This window comes from Xiphophorus hellerii, chromosome 17 (assembly GCF_003331165.1).
Source record: "Xiphophorus hellerii strain 12219 chromosome 17, Xiphophorus_hellerii-4.1, whole genome shotgun sequence".
Taxonomy (NCBI): domain Eukaryota; kingdom Metazoa; phylum Chordata; class Actinopteri; order Cyprinodontiformes; family Poeciliidae; genus Xiphophorus; species Xiphophorus hellerii.
In genome coordinates this window covers 3982945-4000838 of record NC_045688.1, presented here as the reverse complement: position 1 = coordinate 4000838, position 17894 = coordinate 3982945, and the positions used below count along the sequence as shown (strand labels likewise).

At 38.2% G+C, this 17894-nt stretch overlaps 1 protein-coding gene across 11 annotated transcripts in view; it reads right to left on the bottom strand.

Annotated features, from left to right (window-relative positions):
• The window catches only part of LOC116736610 (ELKS/Rab6-interacting/CAST family member 1-like), a 124942-nt gene that overhangs the window by 70366 nt on the left and 36682 nt on the right, over positions 1 to 17894 (bottom strand). For 4 of the 11 annotated variants that reach the window (XR_004342626.1, XM_032589173.1, XM_032589174.1 and 1 more), the window contains 6 exons: positions 15613 to 15750; positions 14414 to 14554; positions 11816 to 11956; positions 10101 to 10294; positions 9603 to 9713; positions 5114 to 5125 (listed from right to left, as the gene is read on the bottom strand). Coding sequence is in view for 9 of the 11 variants with exons in the window: in XM_032589173.1 (XP_032445064.1) it covers positions 5114 to 5125; positions 9603 to 9713; positions 10101 to 10294; positions 11816 to 11956; positions 14414 to 14554; positions 15613 to 15750 (737 nt within the window). In the remaining 2 variants the exon portion in view is untranslated. The remainder of the gene's footprint in view (positions 1 to 5113; positions 5126 to 9602; positions 9714 to 10100; positions 10295 to 11815; positions 11957 to 14413; positions 14555 to 15612; positions 15751 to 17894) is intronic. The other 7 variants (XR_004342627.1, XM_032589176.1, XM_032589177.1 and 4 more) reach the window with 2 other exon arrangements.

Genomic DNA, 17894 nt, shown 5'->3' with positions numbered 1-17894 from the left:
TGCATTTAAGTTTCTAACTTATAGGTTTGCGTTTTTGGAAGAGCCGTGTGCAGCTCTTGCGTTTACATCCAAAACAGAGTTCGAATGTTAAGCGAGAACGCAGATGTAGTAAGTGAGCTCTCTCGTTTGTTATTTTGTTCCCTTTGTTAGGCCATGATTTTAGCTTCCATGTTCAGTAACTGTGGGATACGGTTATTTCAATATTTGGGGTTCAGTTTTGTCCTATACGCCCTGCCTGCGTGTAACAGGTCATAAACAGGCAGGAATGTTCCTATTGGAGGATTTCCAGGAAGCCCCAAACATCTGGTTGGATCGCTGAGGTTTCCTAACTCCACGCTACATTTGCTGTATATATATATTTATATATATATGAGTGTATAGGCAAGTGGAAAACAATTTTCCCATTGACTCAACACTCTCTTTCATACACTCTTTCACACTTATTTTTTCTTACTTTTTAAGGACAATGAACATTTGTTTAAATACTAGCCTGGATTATTTGATATATTTTTAAGCTCACCTGAACTGGCTGTTTTGACCCACTTTTCAAATCAATTTCCTTGAAAGTTTTGGCATAAAGTCAGACAGTGACTGAACTCCCTCAACTGAGGAACCAGCGATCTGCAGGTCAAAAACTAAACATTTTCAAACTAAACTAACCAATCGGCCTCCAAACAAGAAATTTGTTTTCCTTTTTGTGATTAATGTACATTTATTTGTCCCAAAGCATAAAACTTCATGCTTTAAATAACACAGTGGTAGCAGTGCAAACCAAGTGGGGTGTAAGGCTAGCCATTCCGACTAATATTTTCTAATAAGGTAGTTAAATGCGCCAGTAGGAGTTTATAGATCCCATTAGACACCAAATACACGCCACCAGACGCTCAAGTGGAGGCACACCAGATGAGAAGAAGGGCGCACCGAAATAAAGCACTTTTCTCCTGCATGTGTTACTTCTATAATAGGATAAAAGTTAAAATAAACACTTTAACCCTGTATTTCTTTTTATGAAGCTTAATGTGCACAGAAGTCATATTAAATGAATCAACCGTGGGCTTTAAGGGTTATTGCCTTCGATTTTTCTGAAATATGTGAATGTTATGAATTATAACTTCAAAGTAAAAATTGAACAGCTTAACTTAAAAGTTACTGATGATTTTAAGTTCCTACCTAAGGCCTGAAGACATTCATATAATGAGATTGGCATATTGGCTTGTTACATGCCCGAAGTAATTCTTCTTTAAATGAAATGTAATGCTTCATTTTTTTTAAATTTATGATCTTTGAGCTTCCTGCTGAAATCTATTTTCTTATATAGTGTAACAGATGTTTGGTCCCTGTTACTGTTTTACTGTGATACACAACCCAAACAGGATTGTTTATACTTACAAACATGTTGAAAATAATACTTCTCTGACAGGAATAAACTTTCACTGGAGCTGTTTTTCTTTTTTTTCAGGTAGCACTGCCCTTTAAACCCAGTGGCCCCGTTCATCTGTAGCCCACTGCTTCAAAGTTGTCTGAATATGTAAAATATTTGCTTCTTTCCTCCTGCAAAAATAATCTTGAGACAACTGAAGCTAATCGCCGGAGGAACCGGAATTACAGGAGAATTTCCCGAACCGCAACGCTGTAAACACAACATGGGAACCTGCACACACAGAGGCAAAGAGCAAACATGCACGGCGAAGTGTTTTCCCGACGCACGGAGAGAGTTTCTCTGGGTCGGACCACACACAAAAACCAAACTCACACATAACACAACGCAAACACCCAATATCTATGTGCCAAGATTCACACAGATGTAAACACATACTGTACAAACAACATGGGATCCTTAGTAAATATATAACATGTGCTAAGATTAACCCACACTGGTATACTTGTTAACCGTCTTTAGCTTTTTGGAATTAAATCCCTTCAAAACACATAAAAACACATTTGGAGTCGAATACAGAAAACATTTTAAAAAAACACACACACTAAACTTCATGGCAGTGAAAAATACAGATTATTGCTTTTAATTAGCAGGAAGACACACGTGCAATCTGAGAAATTTCAGTAAACTTTCCAACCGCCCTCATTAGCATGCTGCTCATACTCGGGCAGCCACATAAAGGTGATATTAATATTACATTTGGACTCCTGTATAAATATTTGATCAAAAAATGCTTGTGGGCCTCATGTATGTTTACTGCTAGTAGTTCGCCCAAAATTAACATCAAGCATTTCCTTTTAACCACAGGGAACTCGGTACTTCCTTTGGAAAAAAAAAAAAAAAAGGAGGAAAATATGAATTTGGCTTTCTAGTTATAGAAAAGGAAGATTATAAACTATGATTCAAATCTACTAATTTTTTTTAGAGATAAAGAAAAAAATAACTTGCTATATAAATTCATTAATGACTGTAGAAAAGAGATTAGGAGTAAATAAATTAGTGCTGGCCACATTTATTGACACTCCTGGTAAAGATAAGGGAGAACTCTTAAAAAAAATTACATTTAATTTTAGTAACAAAAACTGACACTCAAAATTAAACAACAAATTCATTGGCACCCCAGCAATCCTCTTGAAACAAATTTAAGATCTAAAATGTAAATTTTATGATTATCCGATTTTCCAGTAATTCTTCTCAGTAATTCACGACTTTTCTTCTGTTTTTCTTGGGTATAAATATAGCAGAAAATGTTTTTTTTTTGTTTGTTTGTTTTATATTTGGAGTAACTGCTCAAAATGGGAAGGATGAATAAACATAAGGTAGTCGTCCATATATCTGTATAAATCCAGAAATATCTACAAGAAAATATCTGCTCTTCTTAACTTCCCCAAATATCAAGCAAGCAACCGAGACTAACAAGACTGGAAAAATCCAAGTTTTCCTTGCTACCAAGCACAGGGGGAAGTGTTGTAATGAAGCTAGTAGAAATCATAAAAACCCAAAAATCAAATGTTTGATAACTGCGGGGAGGATTGGCATCCTTGGATCAACACATTTCTAAAACAGTCATTAAATAATATTTATGTCCTTTCCTTTGTAAATCCATTATCTCATCTTCAGAAGGTCATGTTAAAGATTCTGTCTCAGCTTCTTGTTTTGCTTTAATCGTTCAGCAGCAGATAAATGTAATCTAGATTTGTTCTTAGGAAATATTTGCTGCCTCTGTCCACACAGAATTTCTCTAAAAGTCTGATTTTTCTATGCCAATGAAATAGCACAGAAACAGAAAACAACAAAGTTTCGCTTTTTAATACAGTTTTGTTGCATATTTGATCTTCACCCGTCCTCACTATCTTATTATCCCAAAGCTGTGAAATAAAATATATTTGGGGGTAAACATTGTTTACATGGGGAACAAAGGCAGGAACATTCAGGTTTTCTACACAGCAAATCGCAATTTTGCCTTGGACACCAAAATGACTGGAGTCTGCTCTGACTTCACATATTAAATAACAACAAAGTACTTTTAATTGCATGCAAAACGAAAAAAAACAAAAAAACAAGGTTGATTACATTGTGATGTTAAAGTAAAAACAGAAGCAATGAGCAGCGTGAATTCCACTACAGACTTTTACGTTTGAACCAACAAAAGCTTTTTCATTCCCTTTAAAAGTGTGAGTGAATTTAATGAGTTAAATCTCAGCAGCTTTCAGCGCTTTGGGGTTTTCAACTAATTGCTGCCAAATTCATTCTCAGATGTGTTCTTGTACATGCGTGCAGCACAAAACAACAACAATAATAATAAAAAAAAAAGCACTCTGCTTATTTTTTGATAGCGTGAGCGGGCCTATACTTGCTGTCATCCAAAAGCTGACAAATCCCTGCACAACCTCAACGCTCAGGACCTCCACTAGATCAAACACACAAGCACACAAACAAAGAGAAGCCCTGCAATCCCATTTTAAGCTCTGGAAACCTTGAAGTCAGACATTTGCAGAGTTTCTCAGCTCAGATCAAAACCAGAAATAGAAAATACAGAAGAGAGGAAGAAAAAAAAATACTCTCTGTCATCTAGCAGAAAGTGAGATAGTACTAACTTTTTTGTTTGCTTTTTTTTTCCCCTTTCTGTTGCGGAATCACAAAGCTGCAGAAAACCGGCAATGAAAAGGCAGACAAGATGCCAGGAGACTCATGCCGTTAGAAGTTGGTGAAATAAAAAAAAAAAAATAGAAACAGCAAAGGAAGAGCTGGTACTGTGGATATTTAACAACACGTCTGAGTGCACAAAACAGTCAGACCAGGAGATTTATGTAAAAACCAGAAGGAAGAAGTGGTTATTATGTGGTTGATTGCAATGTGTAGGTCAGAAAGTTTATAGGATTTTGATATGTCTATGAAATAGGAGCATATTCAGACCCCAGATATCGCACACTGAAATGTCATTAGATGGTGACCTCTGGAGAGGAGATGGAAGTCCCTAAAAGTCAAAGAAAATTTCAGCTCTTACTTATAAATGATGCTCTTATATTACAGTATTTCTATGAATATCAGGCAGCAGAAATTTCCAACCAGAAAAATGAAGATAAATCACTTGTTATCTTGAGGATTACATGCTGTGCAGAACTCATAGCAATCAGTCTTAATGTGGATGTTTTCAAGTATCTTTAAAAAAGAAAAGCTAAAAACCTACTTTTAATATATAAAAAAAATATTTCATAATATAAATTTACCTGTTTTAATAAAAGAAATAATAGTTGTGAGCTGAGATACAAGGCAAGATAAGAACCTGTCCACAAAGACAAAGGCTATATCAAATGTAACCATATTATTAACTATAACTATATGAACCTTTTTTTTTATAAAAACTGCAGATATCGATGTTAAAATTCTAAAATGCTGAAGAGACCAGGGCAGGTGTTATATAACAGAGAGAGAGGAAGAGACAACAATGTTTCCTGTTCAAAAAGGCAGCGATGTGACAGAGAGAGTGAAGAACAAGTCAAGGTGTCTCCTTCAAAGACATGAAAGACATGACGAGAATTATTAGACGCTGAGTTTATGACAGAGTGAAAGAGTGTCTCTATGCAAGGACACGCAGTATGACAACGAAGGAGAGAGATGAAAAAAAACACAGGGAGACGGGTTTTGGAAGAAAGATAGGCGTGCGGTACTAACCTTGAGGCAAGACTGGGTAGCGCAGCAGAAAACGTGGCATCATAAAGATAAAAGAAAGACGGAGAAAAGGAAAAGGGAAAGGTGAGAGAGGGGAAAGAAGAGTTGAGCACTGGGTTAGCCGGCTTGATCAATCTTCAAAGAACAGGAAAGACAGCAGAGCTGAGAGAGAAATATCATTAACCAAAGAGAGACAACTGACGGACATTTATAGAAAGAGACAGACACGACTGGGCAGACAGACAGACAGGCAGGCAGGCAGGCAGACAGGCAAGCAGACAGACAGACACCAGATAGCTTCTTGCTCTATTTTGTAAATTAACATTTAAGTAATAAGAGCCCTACTTTCCTCAAATCACCCCTACACCAATAAAACTGCAGTAAATTAGCCAATCAAAGCATGAGATGGGTCCAAGTTCAATATTATTATTTCTTGAATGGACTGCACTGGTTATTGAAATTCCCACACTGACAGCATGCACTCTGGGGATCTGAGAGCCTTTACTAAATTTCCTGCAACTTTCAAGGTATAAAAATATAAAAATTAAAAAGTAATTTTCCAGTGTCCATAAATCGGTTCACATGCTTAAGTTGGCAAAGCCCCAATTCCAGCATGATTTTATGCTTGAGAACATGCTAATGACAATATGCCAGAGACAGTTAGTCCATAGCCGAACAATGCAGCTATAAAATCGCTGAATTTCTCATTAGTTGCGCTTATAGGTACAAATCTGCCCCAAACCTGTTAGGTTTCTTGCATCTCCACCCATTAATAAATGACTTTCTGTTTTTCTTCCTCTACCACCTTTCTTTCACTTCCCCTGCTGCTCCCCCTCTCTCTGTTTTCCACTCGTCCTTCCAAATCCTTTATTTTGGCCATTGGGGCAGATTTTCAGCTCCATTTCCCCTCAGTGTGAAGTCACTTTAGTCTGCTCCAATTACCATCCCAGTTCCTGAAATAAATAATCTGGTACCAGTACAGCTGGATTTTCACGAGAGGGGAAGAGAAAGTCTGATTTTTGCTCTTGTTGCTCTCGTGTTTAAACTGCAGCTGAACTTTTTATTAGACATGTTTCCGCGGCTCGCTCTGAGCTCAGAGTCAGCCCCGGCCTGGCCAGGCTAACAGCAGGCCAGAGGCGTTTCTATTCTTCTCTGACATACCTGTTAGCTACCTGTCAGGTGAAAAAAGAAAAAAAACCACAACATTATTCCCAGAAAAGCTACGGATAAATTCCCCATCTGTACTTGTACAGGATCAGGTCTGAAGGGTTACGAAAGCTCATTTGTGAAAAAAATCATATCTACCTGCTGGGATAACATGTTAATACATAGAGGCATTTTGGCTCAATAATTACATGAGCCAAAACTGAAAGAGCGAAAAAATCGTGTTTGAGAAACTTGGGTGGAAGATCGTTACAGTTGACCAGAAGTATGAAGTAGAAGAGAAACAATTCAAGCCAAATAAATCCAATTCTCTTTAGAAGTAAATATAATTTCAGGTGTTCTGTGAAGAAAAGCATAACAATCTCCATTTTCTGTTTACCTAAAGTCATCTGGAGCACACTGAAAATATGTGAATGAAGGTGAACTGGTCACAAAAGACCAGATCAGGTCAAAGTTCACAACTAAATCTAATCTTTTTTACAAAGAAAACGCAAGAAGAGGACCTAAAGAAATTGAGCCCTAAAGAAGTTGGTTCAACAAAATATTGAATAAAAATGCACAGCACATTTCATTTTTCATCCACTTGAATTATTACTACTTTCTGCATAAACCAAAATCCAAATAAAATGCATTGAATTTTTCAGTTAAAGTGAGAAAGACCTGAGAAGTATCTGTGGGTTTTCAGGAAACCCCAAAAATTTATTTGCTAACATTTTAACTAAAGGTGCCATGTGGCAAACGAAGACAAATGATGGTTCATATTTACATATAAATAAGAACTTTAAAATTTACATTTTCATTCTAATTCCAGATTTGTCGATGTTATGTAGGAACCCTGAAGACTCCTGTCTTTTTTTTTGTCTGTCTATTTTAGACAGTAAAATTCTGCACAAAATGTAACTAATTAAAATAAAATTCCTCTTGTGAAGAACGGGCTTTGCTTTTGGTTGAATAAGTTATCTCTGTAATCGTCTTCGTCACAAAATGTAACGTTTGTTGCTTGTTTCATATTCGGTTACTGTGTTACGTTTTTATCTCCGAACTGCCTTGTTGCTGAAAAGTGTTATTACAAATAAACGTGGTAGGTAAGAAATGGAGTCAGAGATAAAAAATAAAATAAATAAAAACTGCTACTTGGTTCTTGTAGACTAACTAAAACTATGTATTTGTATTATAAAATAAATCTATAAGAAATGGGAAAGTGTTGCGTTGAAATGGTCGCAATAAATTTGAATTCTGGATGATTCCTCCACAAGCCTAACGGTCCACACAGCAAAAGCTCTGAAAGCAAATTTAGCTTAACTGAGAATAAAAAGAGGGGTGAAACTGACTGGTTAATTCACTTTAATTGGACAAACTCTCAATTGTTTTCAGAGCACAGTGTTTTCATCAGAGTCCTAATCTGGAGAATAAAGACACAGCGGTTTCAGAAATATTCAAAGGAATGTGAATTAAATCAGTATGCTGCAGCCCTCTTTTCTTCTCTGGAAGTTTGTTGTCCTGGAGTTTTAGCCCGCTTCAATGTGATTTTCTTGGAACATTAACAAAGTATTTAGCTTTTTTTTTTTAAGTTAAATCTTCTTTTAGGCTTAATTAAGATACTTGTCTTTGCTTATGGCTGTCGTTAGAACAACCTGAAAAGTCCAGGTGTTTATTAGGACTTACTGTTCTTCCACAGGGTCAGTTAAACACCATATGAGCCAACTTTCGATAAAAGAATATCACATCAAAAAGATGATCAAAGAGATATGGCAAGGAGTCCCACCAACATAACCTATAACATTCCTACAATCACAAGGATGGTAAGCACATTAAAAGACACAGATACAGATGGGAAAAGCGATAATTTCTTAGATTAAATATCAAAAGGAGCAGACCAATAAAACTAGAGTCCAAACACATTCCTTATGTATGTTTGCCAGCACCATATTGTCAGAGATTCTGGTGATTCTTGGATGGAAGGACGACTTTTTCAAACTCTTCGTGACACGCAGTAATCCTGTTTGTTTTGTTTTCGTTTTTCATGATGATTTTGCTCCTTTTTCCATGATGAAAAGGGAACGAAAACAGGTCCATAAACAACTTTTTCCACTTATCAGAAACCCTCAAATCAGATAGTCCATGAAACATTCAGGGACACAAGTAAAACAGGTTTAGGATGGCATGCACAGACAAAACAAGTAGACAAGACATCATAATAGAGATTATGTGCTCTGGAAGAAATTACAGGTGTGGCTGATCTAAAATTACATAGGAAAGTGGTTAGAAACAGCAGTTTGCTGCTACAAACAAACAAACAAACAAAAAAAACATAATATTAGTGAGCAATCTAGATTCCTACGAGAAAAACGATGTGTTAAAACTCTGCAAGTCAAGCATCCTCAGCTGAAAGTAAGCGAAAGTGAAGCGGAACGGAAAACGAAATAAAAAGAGTTGCATCACTGACAGGAACAGAGGCTCAAAGGGTGTCAGGCCGTGCAGCAGCAGCGGTGCCAGGCTGCGCCTCATTTTACAAACTCCTAGGAGCTGCTTGGCTTGTCATGCCGCAGTAACAGACGACCCAAACCTCTGCTAATGTGTGGTGTGTGTCAGTGTACAAGTGAGTCCAATTTCTGGATTTGAGAGACATAACTGTCCAAATATGCAATAAAATAATGATTTCTTAGCAGCGAGCCAATGCTACAACTCTTTGTTGGTTATTAGTGAGCGTACTGAGCCCTGCCCATGTGGAAAAGACGTATATATCCCCTTAAACTGTGCTTTTGAAAATTTATGCACCTTATAATAAATTACAGCCAGTTCAACCTTAGTTGATTTCAACGATAAAAGTTTGAGATGAAGCCACACAATGATTTTGCAGATAAATCATCCACAATTGGCTGCAAAAATATTCACAGGCCTGAACTTTTTCACATTTTGTAGCATTAAACCACAAACTCTAACACACTTTATTGGGATAATATGTGATTATATATATAATCCACCCTCCAAAGAAGAATGGGTGAAAATGTATCCATCACTAGACTTGGAAAGCTGGTAGAGGACCCCCCCCCACACAGACACACAAAAAACAACTTTTGCGATATTCGTTTGGGTCAGTCACACAAAATCCCAGTAAAATACATTGACGAGTGTGGCTATAAAGCGACAAAATGCTCTAAAGATAAACATGGGGCGTTTTGCAAGATCATAACTTGCGTTACTTATGTCACTTTTCCACATGAGGGGTTGATATTTTCGTGCCTTCATATCCGATTCCTTGACAGGCAAAGTGAGTCTTAGCGTGCAGTGGTCTCGAGCTAACTGACACGGGCCACCAGCCACTCACGTGCCCAGGTAGTCCCACACCAGGCCCCCCACTGGCTGCTGAGAGGCAGCGGGGGGAGGGGCCTGCTTTTGCGACTGCTGCGGACGCCACAGATGAGAGGTTGACGGATTTCTGAGGTGAGATGAGCACACACACACACACACACAGGCACGAACAAGCAAATGTAATTGCACTCGCACACATTCAAAGTCGCACGATTGTTAACAAGTGCAAACACACACATGGGAAGAGTTGAAAGATGGCATGAAAAGGAAAGGAGAAAAGGGAAAAGGGAAAAAGAAGGTGGCGAGTGATAAATAATGAGTTATTCATACCGGGGTGTTTTACCTGAACTCTAGCATTATGTTGGCTGAAACTGAGCAGATGAGTGAATGGAAAACTAAGACGGTTTTTCTTAAAATTAAGTTTTTTTCTTTACACTTCTATTTTGGAAGTGTGAAATAGATTCCACTTATAGATTATTTGGTTTTTGTAGCTAATCTAATTCCTCTCTCTTACCTCTCCAGTTCATGGATCTTTTTCTCCTTGTCGTACTTTTCATTCTCCATCTCCCTGAGGATCTCCAGAAGTCGCTCCACCTCAGACTGGGCCTTCCCGGCCTCCTCTCTACACCGGGTCACTTCCTGCTCCAGGGACGAGATGCGTTCAGTGAGTTCAGCGTTGGCCTGCGACTCCGCTGCTGCGCTTTGAGCCTGGAACAGAAATTGCTATCAAAAATAAACCGAGGATTGGCTTTCAAAATGAGCGGATCAAAACATTCGGCGCAGAATGAATGTGCTTGGCCCAATGTGCCGGGAGGTGAAATATATACATTCTCAGGGGGCTAATGGAGCCACAAATAAAAAAATAATCATAACAAATGAGCGGCCTTGCTACTCCTATGTTCTCATCAGAGTACAGAGGGAGGTGGTGAAGTTTAGAAACACTCACCATTAATGTCCTATTTTATATTATATTTTTTGGCTGTTTAAGGATACATTTGGACTGCTCTTTTTTAACAGTGGAAAGATAATACAGCAAATAAGGACCTTTTTTCCCCCCATAAACCGTATTCTGGCTTTTAAGCATAATCTACAAATGTACAAAACTCGTTTTGAACTGAACAAGTCTGCTCTTCTTTTTTTATAAAAGTTACAGCTGCAGTTTTAAGCTTCCATTAATTATTTTTGAATTGTTTGAGGGGCAATAATTACGAATGATTTATTAAAAAACAAACTCTTGCTAAATGTTCAAGTTTTCTACATTTTTCAGAGTGAGATTGTGTTACAGGAATTTATTTATTTTTTTTATCGTCTTTAGTAGGACTCCACTTCCTCCACAGCCAGCGACTTTGGAGGGTGCTGTATTTATGTCTTTTAGCTGGGCTAAGTTCAAGCTGAAACCCGGTATGTGTTTTTTATTTTAATTGTCATGGACATGGTAATGCTGCCCAATTCAACGGGCAAATTATAGCCAGTTGAAGTGGTTTTTGTCTTTCTTTTGGCTCGGCCGAAATGATGGAACAGAAAATTGGTTGCAGGGGGAAAAAAAATAGATAAAACAAAGAAAAATAAAACAGGTTATAACCAGCTTAGAGGTTAGAACAGCTGTGTGTTTTCCCAGAAGTAAATGTTGCTCTTGGGACAGATTGACGTTATGTGTGTGTGCACGCCTTGGTCCCACAATACATAAACCCCCTATTAGTTTTGGAAGTGGATGGCAATTTTAACAGCTCCTTACGTGGAGAGGAAATGTTTGGGTGGCTGACGATATACGAAGATCTTGTTGGCAGAAAGAAATACGGCGGAAAGTCACGCATCTTTTCTCCGACCATTGTGTGGAAAAGAAAGAGACTAAGAAATAAAGGCTGATGAGGGGAAACACCACATATGGACTGACACGTTCATACATATTCCTCTTTTCTCTGTTTCTCACATTTTTCACATGTTCACACACACACACACACCCCCACACATTCAGGGTGTGATGGTGGTGCTGTCTTCTAGAGTCTGTGAAAATGACTGTAAGCCTGTCAGCAGGCTGTCACACACACACATTTTACAGACTGCTGTGAGGGAAAAGATATTTGATATGCAGGCGCGCGCGCACACACACACACACAAACACACGCCTACAAACAAGTTTTCATCTCTTTCTCTGAAATAAGGGAAAATAAGTTAGGAAAGAAAACTGCAACTTTATCCTCTTTCATTATTAGGACAGCATCCACGAACCTTTTTGAGCTGGTTCTCCAGTTTGATGCACTCTTCCTTTTTCTGCTCCAGGTTGATTTCTAGACTTTTCAGCCTGTTTTCCTTCTTTAGAGTCGAGGATGCAAGCGAGGAGGCTTTCTCCTTCAGATCCAACACCGACGTCTGCAATAGTAACCAGGACGAACACTTTATCAACAGGAAATTTGAAATCCTAAAGAAACTGTCTTCTACTTTTACATTTATTAGGATGAAACTGTTTTTACACATTAAACAAATCCTTGAAATTGTTCCAATAGCAAGAACATTTCTATTCTCAACATCAAAGTAAGTCATCTTAAGCTTGCTGATCAAGAATTGACTCCCCTTGAACATTTCCACATTTTGTGGAAATGTTCAAGCTTTAATGTATTTTATTTGTGTCAGTAGAAGCACATAAGTTCAGAAAAGTTCATAATTGGGCAGTGAGGGGGAAAATATGTGGTTTTCTCAAGTATTTAATGAAACTGGTGCACATTAGTATTCACCCAGGCAGAGTCAACATTTGGTAAATTACAAAAGTAATTTACAAAAGTCCACAGTTTCCGTCTTTTAAGGAATCAAAATGGTTTCCTGAGTTTAGTTTGAGCTTAGCTTGCCCTGTTTCCTTGTCTCTGCAGAAGTAAAGGATGCCTCCAGCATGACGCTGACAAACTCCTTCCACTCTTCAGATGACAAACTAAACATCGATTATTCACATGAATAAAGCTTGGGACATTATTTTAGACTCAAACTCTGCTTTAAACTTCTCTACATCTTTACCAGTGCTCTATCAAATGTGTTCCTAGATATTTATGATGCGGCTGCGTCACTAAAAGTCTCGATTAAACAAACACGGGTGTTTGCAACACAACAAAAAGTGAAATAAAGTTCAAGGGGAATGACAACGTCTTCTTTTACCACCTCATCTATTGTGTATGCATTCACATTTAGGAGCCAGTAGTGAAACTGATAAAAATGATTTAAGCCCAGAAGTATTTCAGCTTATAAAAATATCACAACCTGAATATTTCCTGGCAGCGTCTCTCAACAAGAAGGTTCCTCTGTGGAACATTAACTGAGGCCTTTCTGTGTGAAATTTGCATGCTTTGTTTGCTGCTGGATGGATTTTCTCCAGGTGCTCCAGTTTCCTCTCACGGTCCTCAGTTATGCATGCAAGGCTGATTAGTTTTTCGAAATCGTGTGACCGTGCAATAGTTGTCTGTTTCTGTGTTATGGCCATGGTCTGTCTTGCCCCTTTAGCCTGAAGTCAAGTGGTTCAAAGTGGATTTATCCTTTTTCCACAGTTGTATGATTAACTCTGTCCCCTGCTGGTTGTAATATTTCCCATGACCTGTCTCTTTTCTCACTTTTAGGCTCAATCCCTCCATCTGTAAAAATCTCCCTCTCCTGTTCCTTTCTCGTGTTTTTTTTTTCTCCCCTCTTTTGGTGGAGGCAGTGAAACAGAAACCAGCAGGACCAGAAGGAGAGATGCTCAGACGTGTAATTTCACCCATGACTGACCTTACCAACTTCAGACTTCAGATCATCATGTTTGACTGGGCTTTGGTCAGAGAAACCTTCCTGCTTACTCAGAGTATATTTAGGTCTGTGTATACACTGGTGTTGTAGGACAAACCTCACATTGGCGTTTGGCAGCGAAGAAAGGAATGCTTGTTCTCTTGGGAGATTTTCTGTGTACTTTACGACACAAACCGACAGGTTTTATGATCCCCGCGATCACTAAAATTAGCTTAGAAAGGACTTTCCACAGCAGCGGCTCTCTCTCAGTGAGTCTTCAAAGGAAAAATCTGACAGCTGTGATTTTGTCGACTCATTTTAATTTTCAGCCAACAAGAGAAAATGAGTGCATTTAACACATTTCTAAAATGTAAGAAAGGTGAAAGAAAATTAATTATTGCCATTAATTCTGCCCCAAGCTTTACATGACTTCCCTGATGCCACAATTAGCACAGTTTTCTAACCAGTGTTTGATTTTCAGGTGGAATCTTTTATCAGCGTTTGCACAGGTTACATTCAAATCATTTCAGAAAATGGTAAAGACTTGCAAATTTTCTGTTACTTCCTCACAACCTACAACTGGAAGGTATATTTTTTATATGGTTTCAAATCTACACATCTGTCTTTGGAGTGCATTAATGTCCATCTCATCCATAAATTCCCTCATGCATTTCCATATTAACTTCTTACTTCTGGTATGTTGAGCCTTATTATTCACTTATAAAACTAAGACTCCTGGAAATCTAATCATTCTAATTAATTGTGGTTTCAGCTAGCCATAACTTTCCTGCTGTGCTGCTGCCCAGCAGCTGTAGGGTGAAAGCAAAGAAAAAGGAGCCAGGAAATGCTTTGTCGCTCTTCTTGTATTCCTCTGGCTCTTGTATTCTCTTGTATTCCAAAGTCACTATCGGAAAAAAATCTGCTCAGATTATTGTTTCCAGTAGCTGTGGCCTGTGAATTACCTACATTTAAATGGGATTTTACTTCTTTGTCCTGTGGCATATCAAATAGGTTCACGGGAAAACTAATAGCATATTTTCAGATGTTTTCTGACCATAATCAACATGTTTGTGGTGACTGTACCTCACGATCAGCCAGCTCAGCTTGGAGCTGAGAGACTTTTTCTCTCAACTCTTTCAGCTCCTTCTTACTGGTCTCCATCTCGTCTCCCTTTTCTCTCTCCTCCTTTTCTCGTTGCTCCTTCAGCCGCTCGATAATCCGCTCCTGAATGAAGAAAAGGAAGGAAAGCAGAAACAGAGCTAAGTTACAAAATACAGGAGGAGGAAAGTAGACAATGTGAAGGAGCCATGAAAAACGAGAAAAAGAGAATAAAACACCTCATACTGTCCAAGACGCATTCACAGTCACTCAATATCAAGTTTCTGTACTAATAAGTGTCACATTAAACTTTATGTACATGGCAGTTTTGACAGGATCTAACAGCCAATGGTGATTTTACACACGTAATGTGCTTTGGCACAAGATGTAAAATTCACAAGCACTAAAACAGAAAAGCTGACCTCTATAGCTGCAGAACAACACAGTGGCCAGTTTAAAGAAAAGCACAAAAGTTCACACACCTAAAGAAAGAAAAGGTGCAAGAACCCAGAGTGAGCACATAAACGAAGGTAAAGGAAGAAATGTTGAAAGGCTTGAACTGAAAAACACCACATTTCAGAAAGCAGGGAAGGAATGAAAAGAAAAGGGAAGAAGTGGGAGTGTGTAAGCTCCTTCATCCTGCCAACAATCACACACCTCGCCGACACCGTGAGTATTAGTCACTGGTCAATTCAAAACCTGCTTCCTGTGTGTGAAGGCCTCAAAAAGATTGAGTTTATAACATAATAATCTGTAAGAGCATAAAAATGAAAGCTAAAACATAACAGATTTTGGTCTCTGAGAGCTGAAGTCAAATCCCCTGAAAAAACTGCCTGCAGAGTCATAAATCCAGTGCTTCGGTATCGTTTTGAACCTGAATGTTCACACATAAACAGTGATCAATGAGTAAATCTGAGCCATGTGGCTCGATGCCTGTCGGCTCCTTGTGTTTTACAAAAATATCCTGTGAATAATTTAATAAAATGACAGCTAGTGTAATTGTTGGTTTATTTCCATTTCTTCCGAGTCACCGGGTCAACATGTGGGTGGTCGGTGGTTTTGCTCATAAAGCTTTTATTAATGTAACCTTGCTCGGGCGCTGACCCGAGGCTGACCAGCGGTGGGTGTTCATGTACGTGCATCTGTGTGAGTGGGGGTGGGCGCGTGTGTGTGTGTGTGTGTACCTTCTCAGCCAGAGCTTCCTCCAGCGTTCCCAGTGCGGTGTCTGTGTTTGACGTATCCGTCTGCAAAGACTTGACTCTGTCTTTCAGACCGCTCAGCTGCTTCTCCTTATCCCGCAGCTGATCCTGGAGGTTCTCTATCTGTGGAGGGGAGGGAAAAAAATCATCAGCTGCTCTAGTTTTGATGCATATTTCATTACTGTAATGCTGAAAATTATATTTTCTGGCAGGTGTATGGGCTCCAAGGGTTTCTAAGGTGAAGAATGTTACCAGCAAATTACACAAGCTGACATGTCTAATAGAAAAATGAAGTTTTATGCCTGCATTCATCAGACAAACAACATGTTATTTTTTTGTTCATTTACGTAAATTACTTCAAAACAGAATAAATTTGATATTCCGATGGCATATGTTAAAGTTCAGAGAGTTTCCAAGATAAATAACAGGAGCTAAAGTAGCATTAACAAGAAAGACATCATCAGCTAATGTGGCTAAATTTCACAAACTCATTAAGCTGTGCTATAACTAACTGTGGTTTGTGTTTTTATTTATAAGATTTGGTTATTTTTCTGTAACACAAAAAAGAAATTAGCCAAGCTAGCATATCTTATTTTAGGGAACTTGTACACTAGCTACTAGGAATATGCTAATAAGGTAATTTGCATAGTTTTAACACTTGAACTGAATTGAATAACTAACTAAACCTTATGCTAAGTTTACTTATTACACCAGACTGTAATATTTGCTCTGCTCACTTTAGGTGTATTTTACGACCTCGACTATGAGTCATTGTCTGTTCTAGCTATGGAAAATTTGCCATATTATCCTATCTTATTGCTAATTTGTATACTATCAATTAGGAATGTACTAAATATCTAACTTGAATGCTTTCTGCATTTAAATTGAATGAAAAAACAACAGATTTGAATATATATTTAAAGTTACCAGTCAGACTTTTGATATAAAGTCAATCAAATTCTCTTTCGATTCAAATTTGCTGCTACAGGAGAGCCTTGCTGCCCCCAACCATCCCCATCCACAAAAAAGAGGCTGTGACTACAACTGATTTCTGTTTCTACCTAAAGAGATGATAAAGCAATGCACTGAACCGTAGGCTCCAAAAAAAATAAAGTAATATTACCTTAAAGCTTATTCTTATTGCAACTTTCACTTCTTTTTGTTTCTTTTCTCTTATCCTCTCAAATTCATCGTAAAAGCAATTGATTTTCTCGACCAACCCAAAAATCTGTAAGAACTATCTGACATGAAACAGAACTGATTCTTGTCGAAAGCTTCAGGTGAACGAAAAAGGCAGAGAGTTAGTGTTTCATACAACATTTCTCAGCTTCACTTCTTTTAACCCTCAATCCAAATACACTCTCTTCCCCTTCACTCCCTCCCTTCTCAACCAATTTTCCTGTATATTGTAATTTTGATTTGGTGGAAGATTGATTTTGCCCTAAAACACCAAACTACCAGACACAGTCTAGCTGAAAAATAAAATATATGGCCAAAAGATTCATACCCTTTGAAATGTCAATATTTTGTCCTGTTAGAAGCAAAAACTTCAATGTATTTTATTGGGACCAACACAAACACTGATAATGAGCAAAAGGTGCAGCATTAAGGGGGGAAAAAACATTATTAATTAGTTTATGTGATGTTATATTACATCTAAATCTAGATGGCAGATGAGTAAAAAGGCTGTTTTCATTTCTAATTGTCATCTCTTCTATCATAAACAACTGACTCCAAAAAGGAGCAGAAAATAGTCGGCCTATTGCGCAACCTTTGACTTCTCTGCAGGTGAGAGATGCACATTTCCAGTACCAGAGAACAGAGCAATTGTGTGTGTGTGTGTGTGTGTTCATACAATAAAATATTTCCAGCATCTCATTAATCAACAGTTAAACTGAGAGCTTGACTGACACATCTTCCTCCTCCTCACACACAGAGGAGCCCTCGCTGTTGACAGTGAGAGGCCATGTGACTCTTTGATCTCGACAGCACATGAGCGCCGCACTTATATACATATAGAAACGCCGTCTGCGCTTTCTGCTCGTTCTATTTCAGTCCTGAGGAGATGGGAGATCACACGGATATCTTCACTGCTAATCAGCTGCAGGTTCGTGGTAATGTACTCACGAGAACGGCAAGTTAAAACATAGAAATGGGTGGGAGATATGAAAACTGAGTAGAGGGAGGAAATGTGGAAATCAAGGAGCAGAAAACAGCAGCGTTTCTCTCTCTTTCTCCGGCTCCAAACTGTATTCTATTTGAAGACA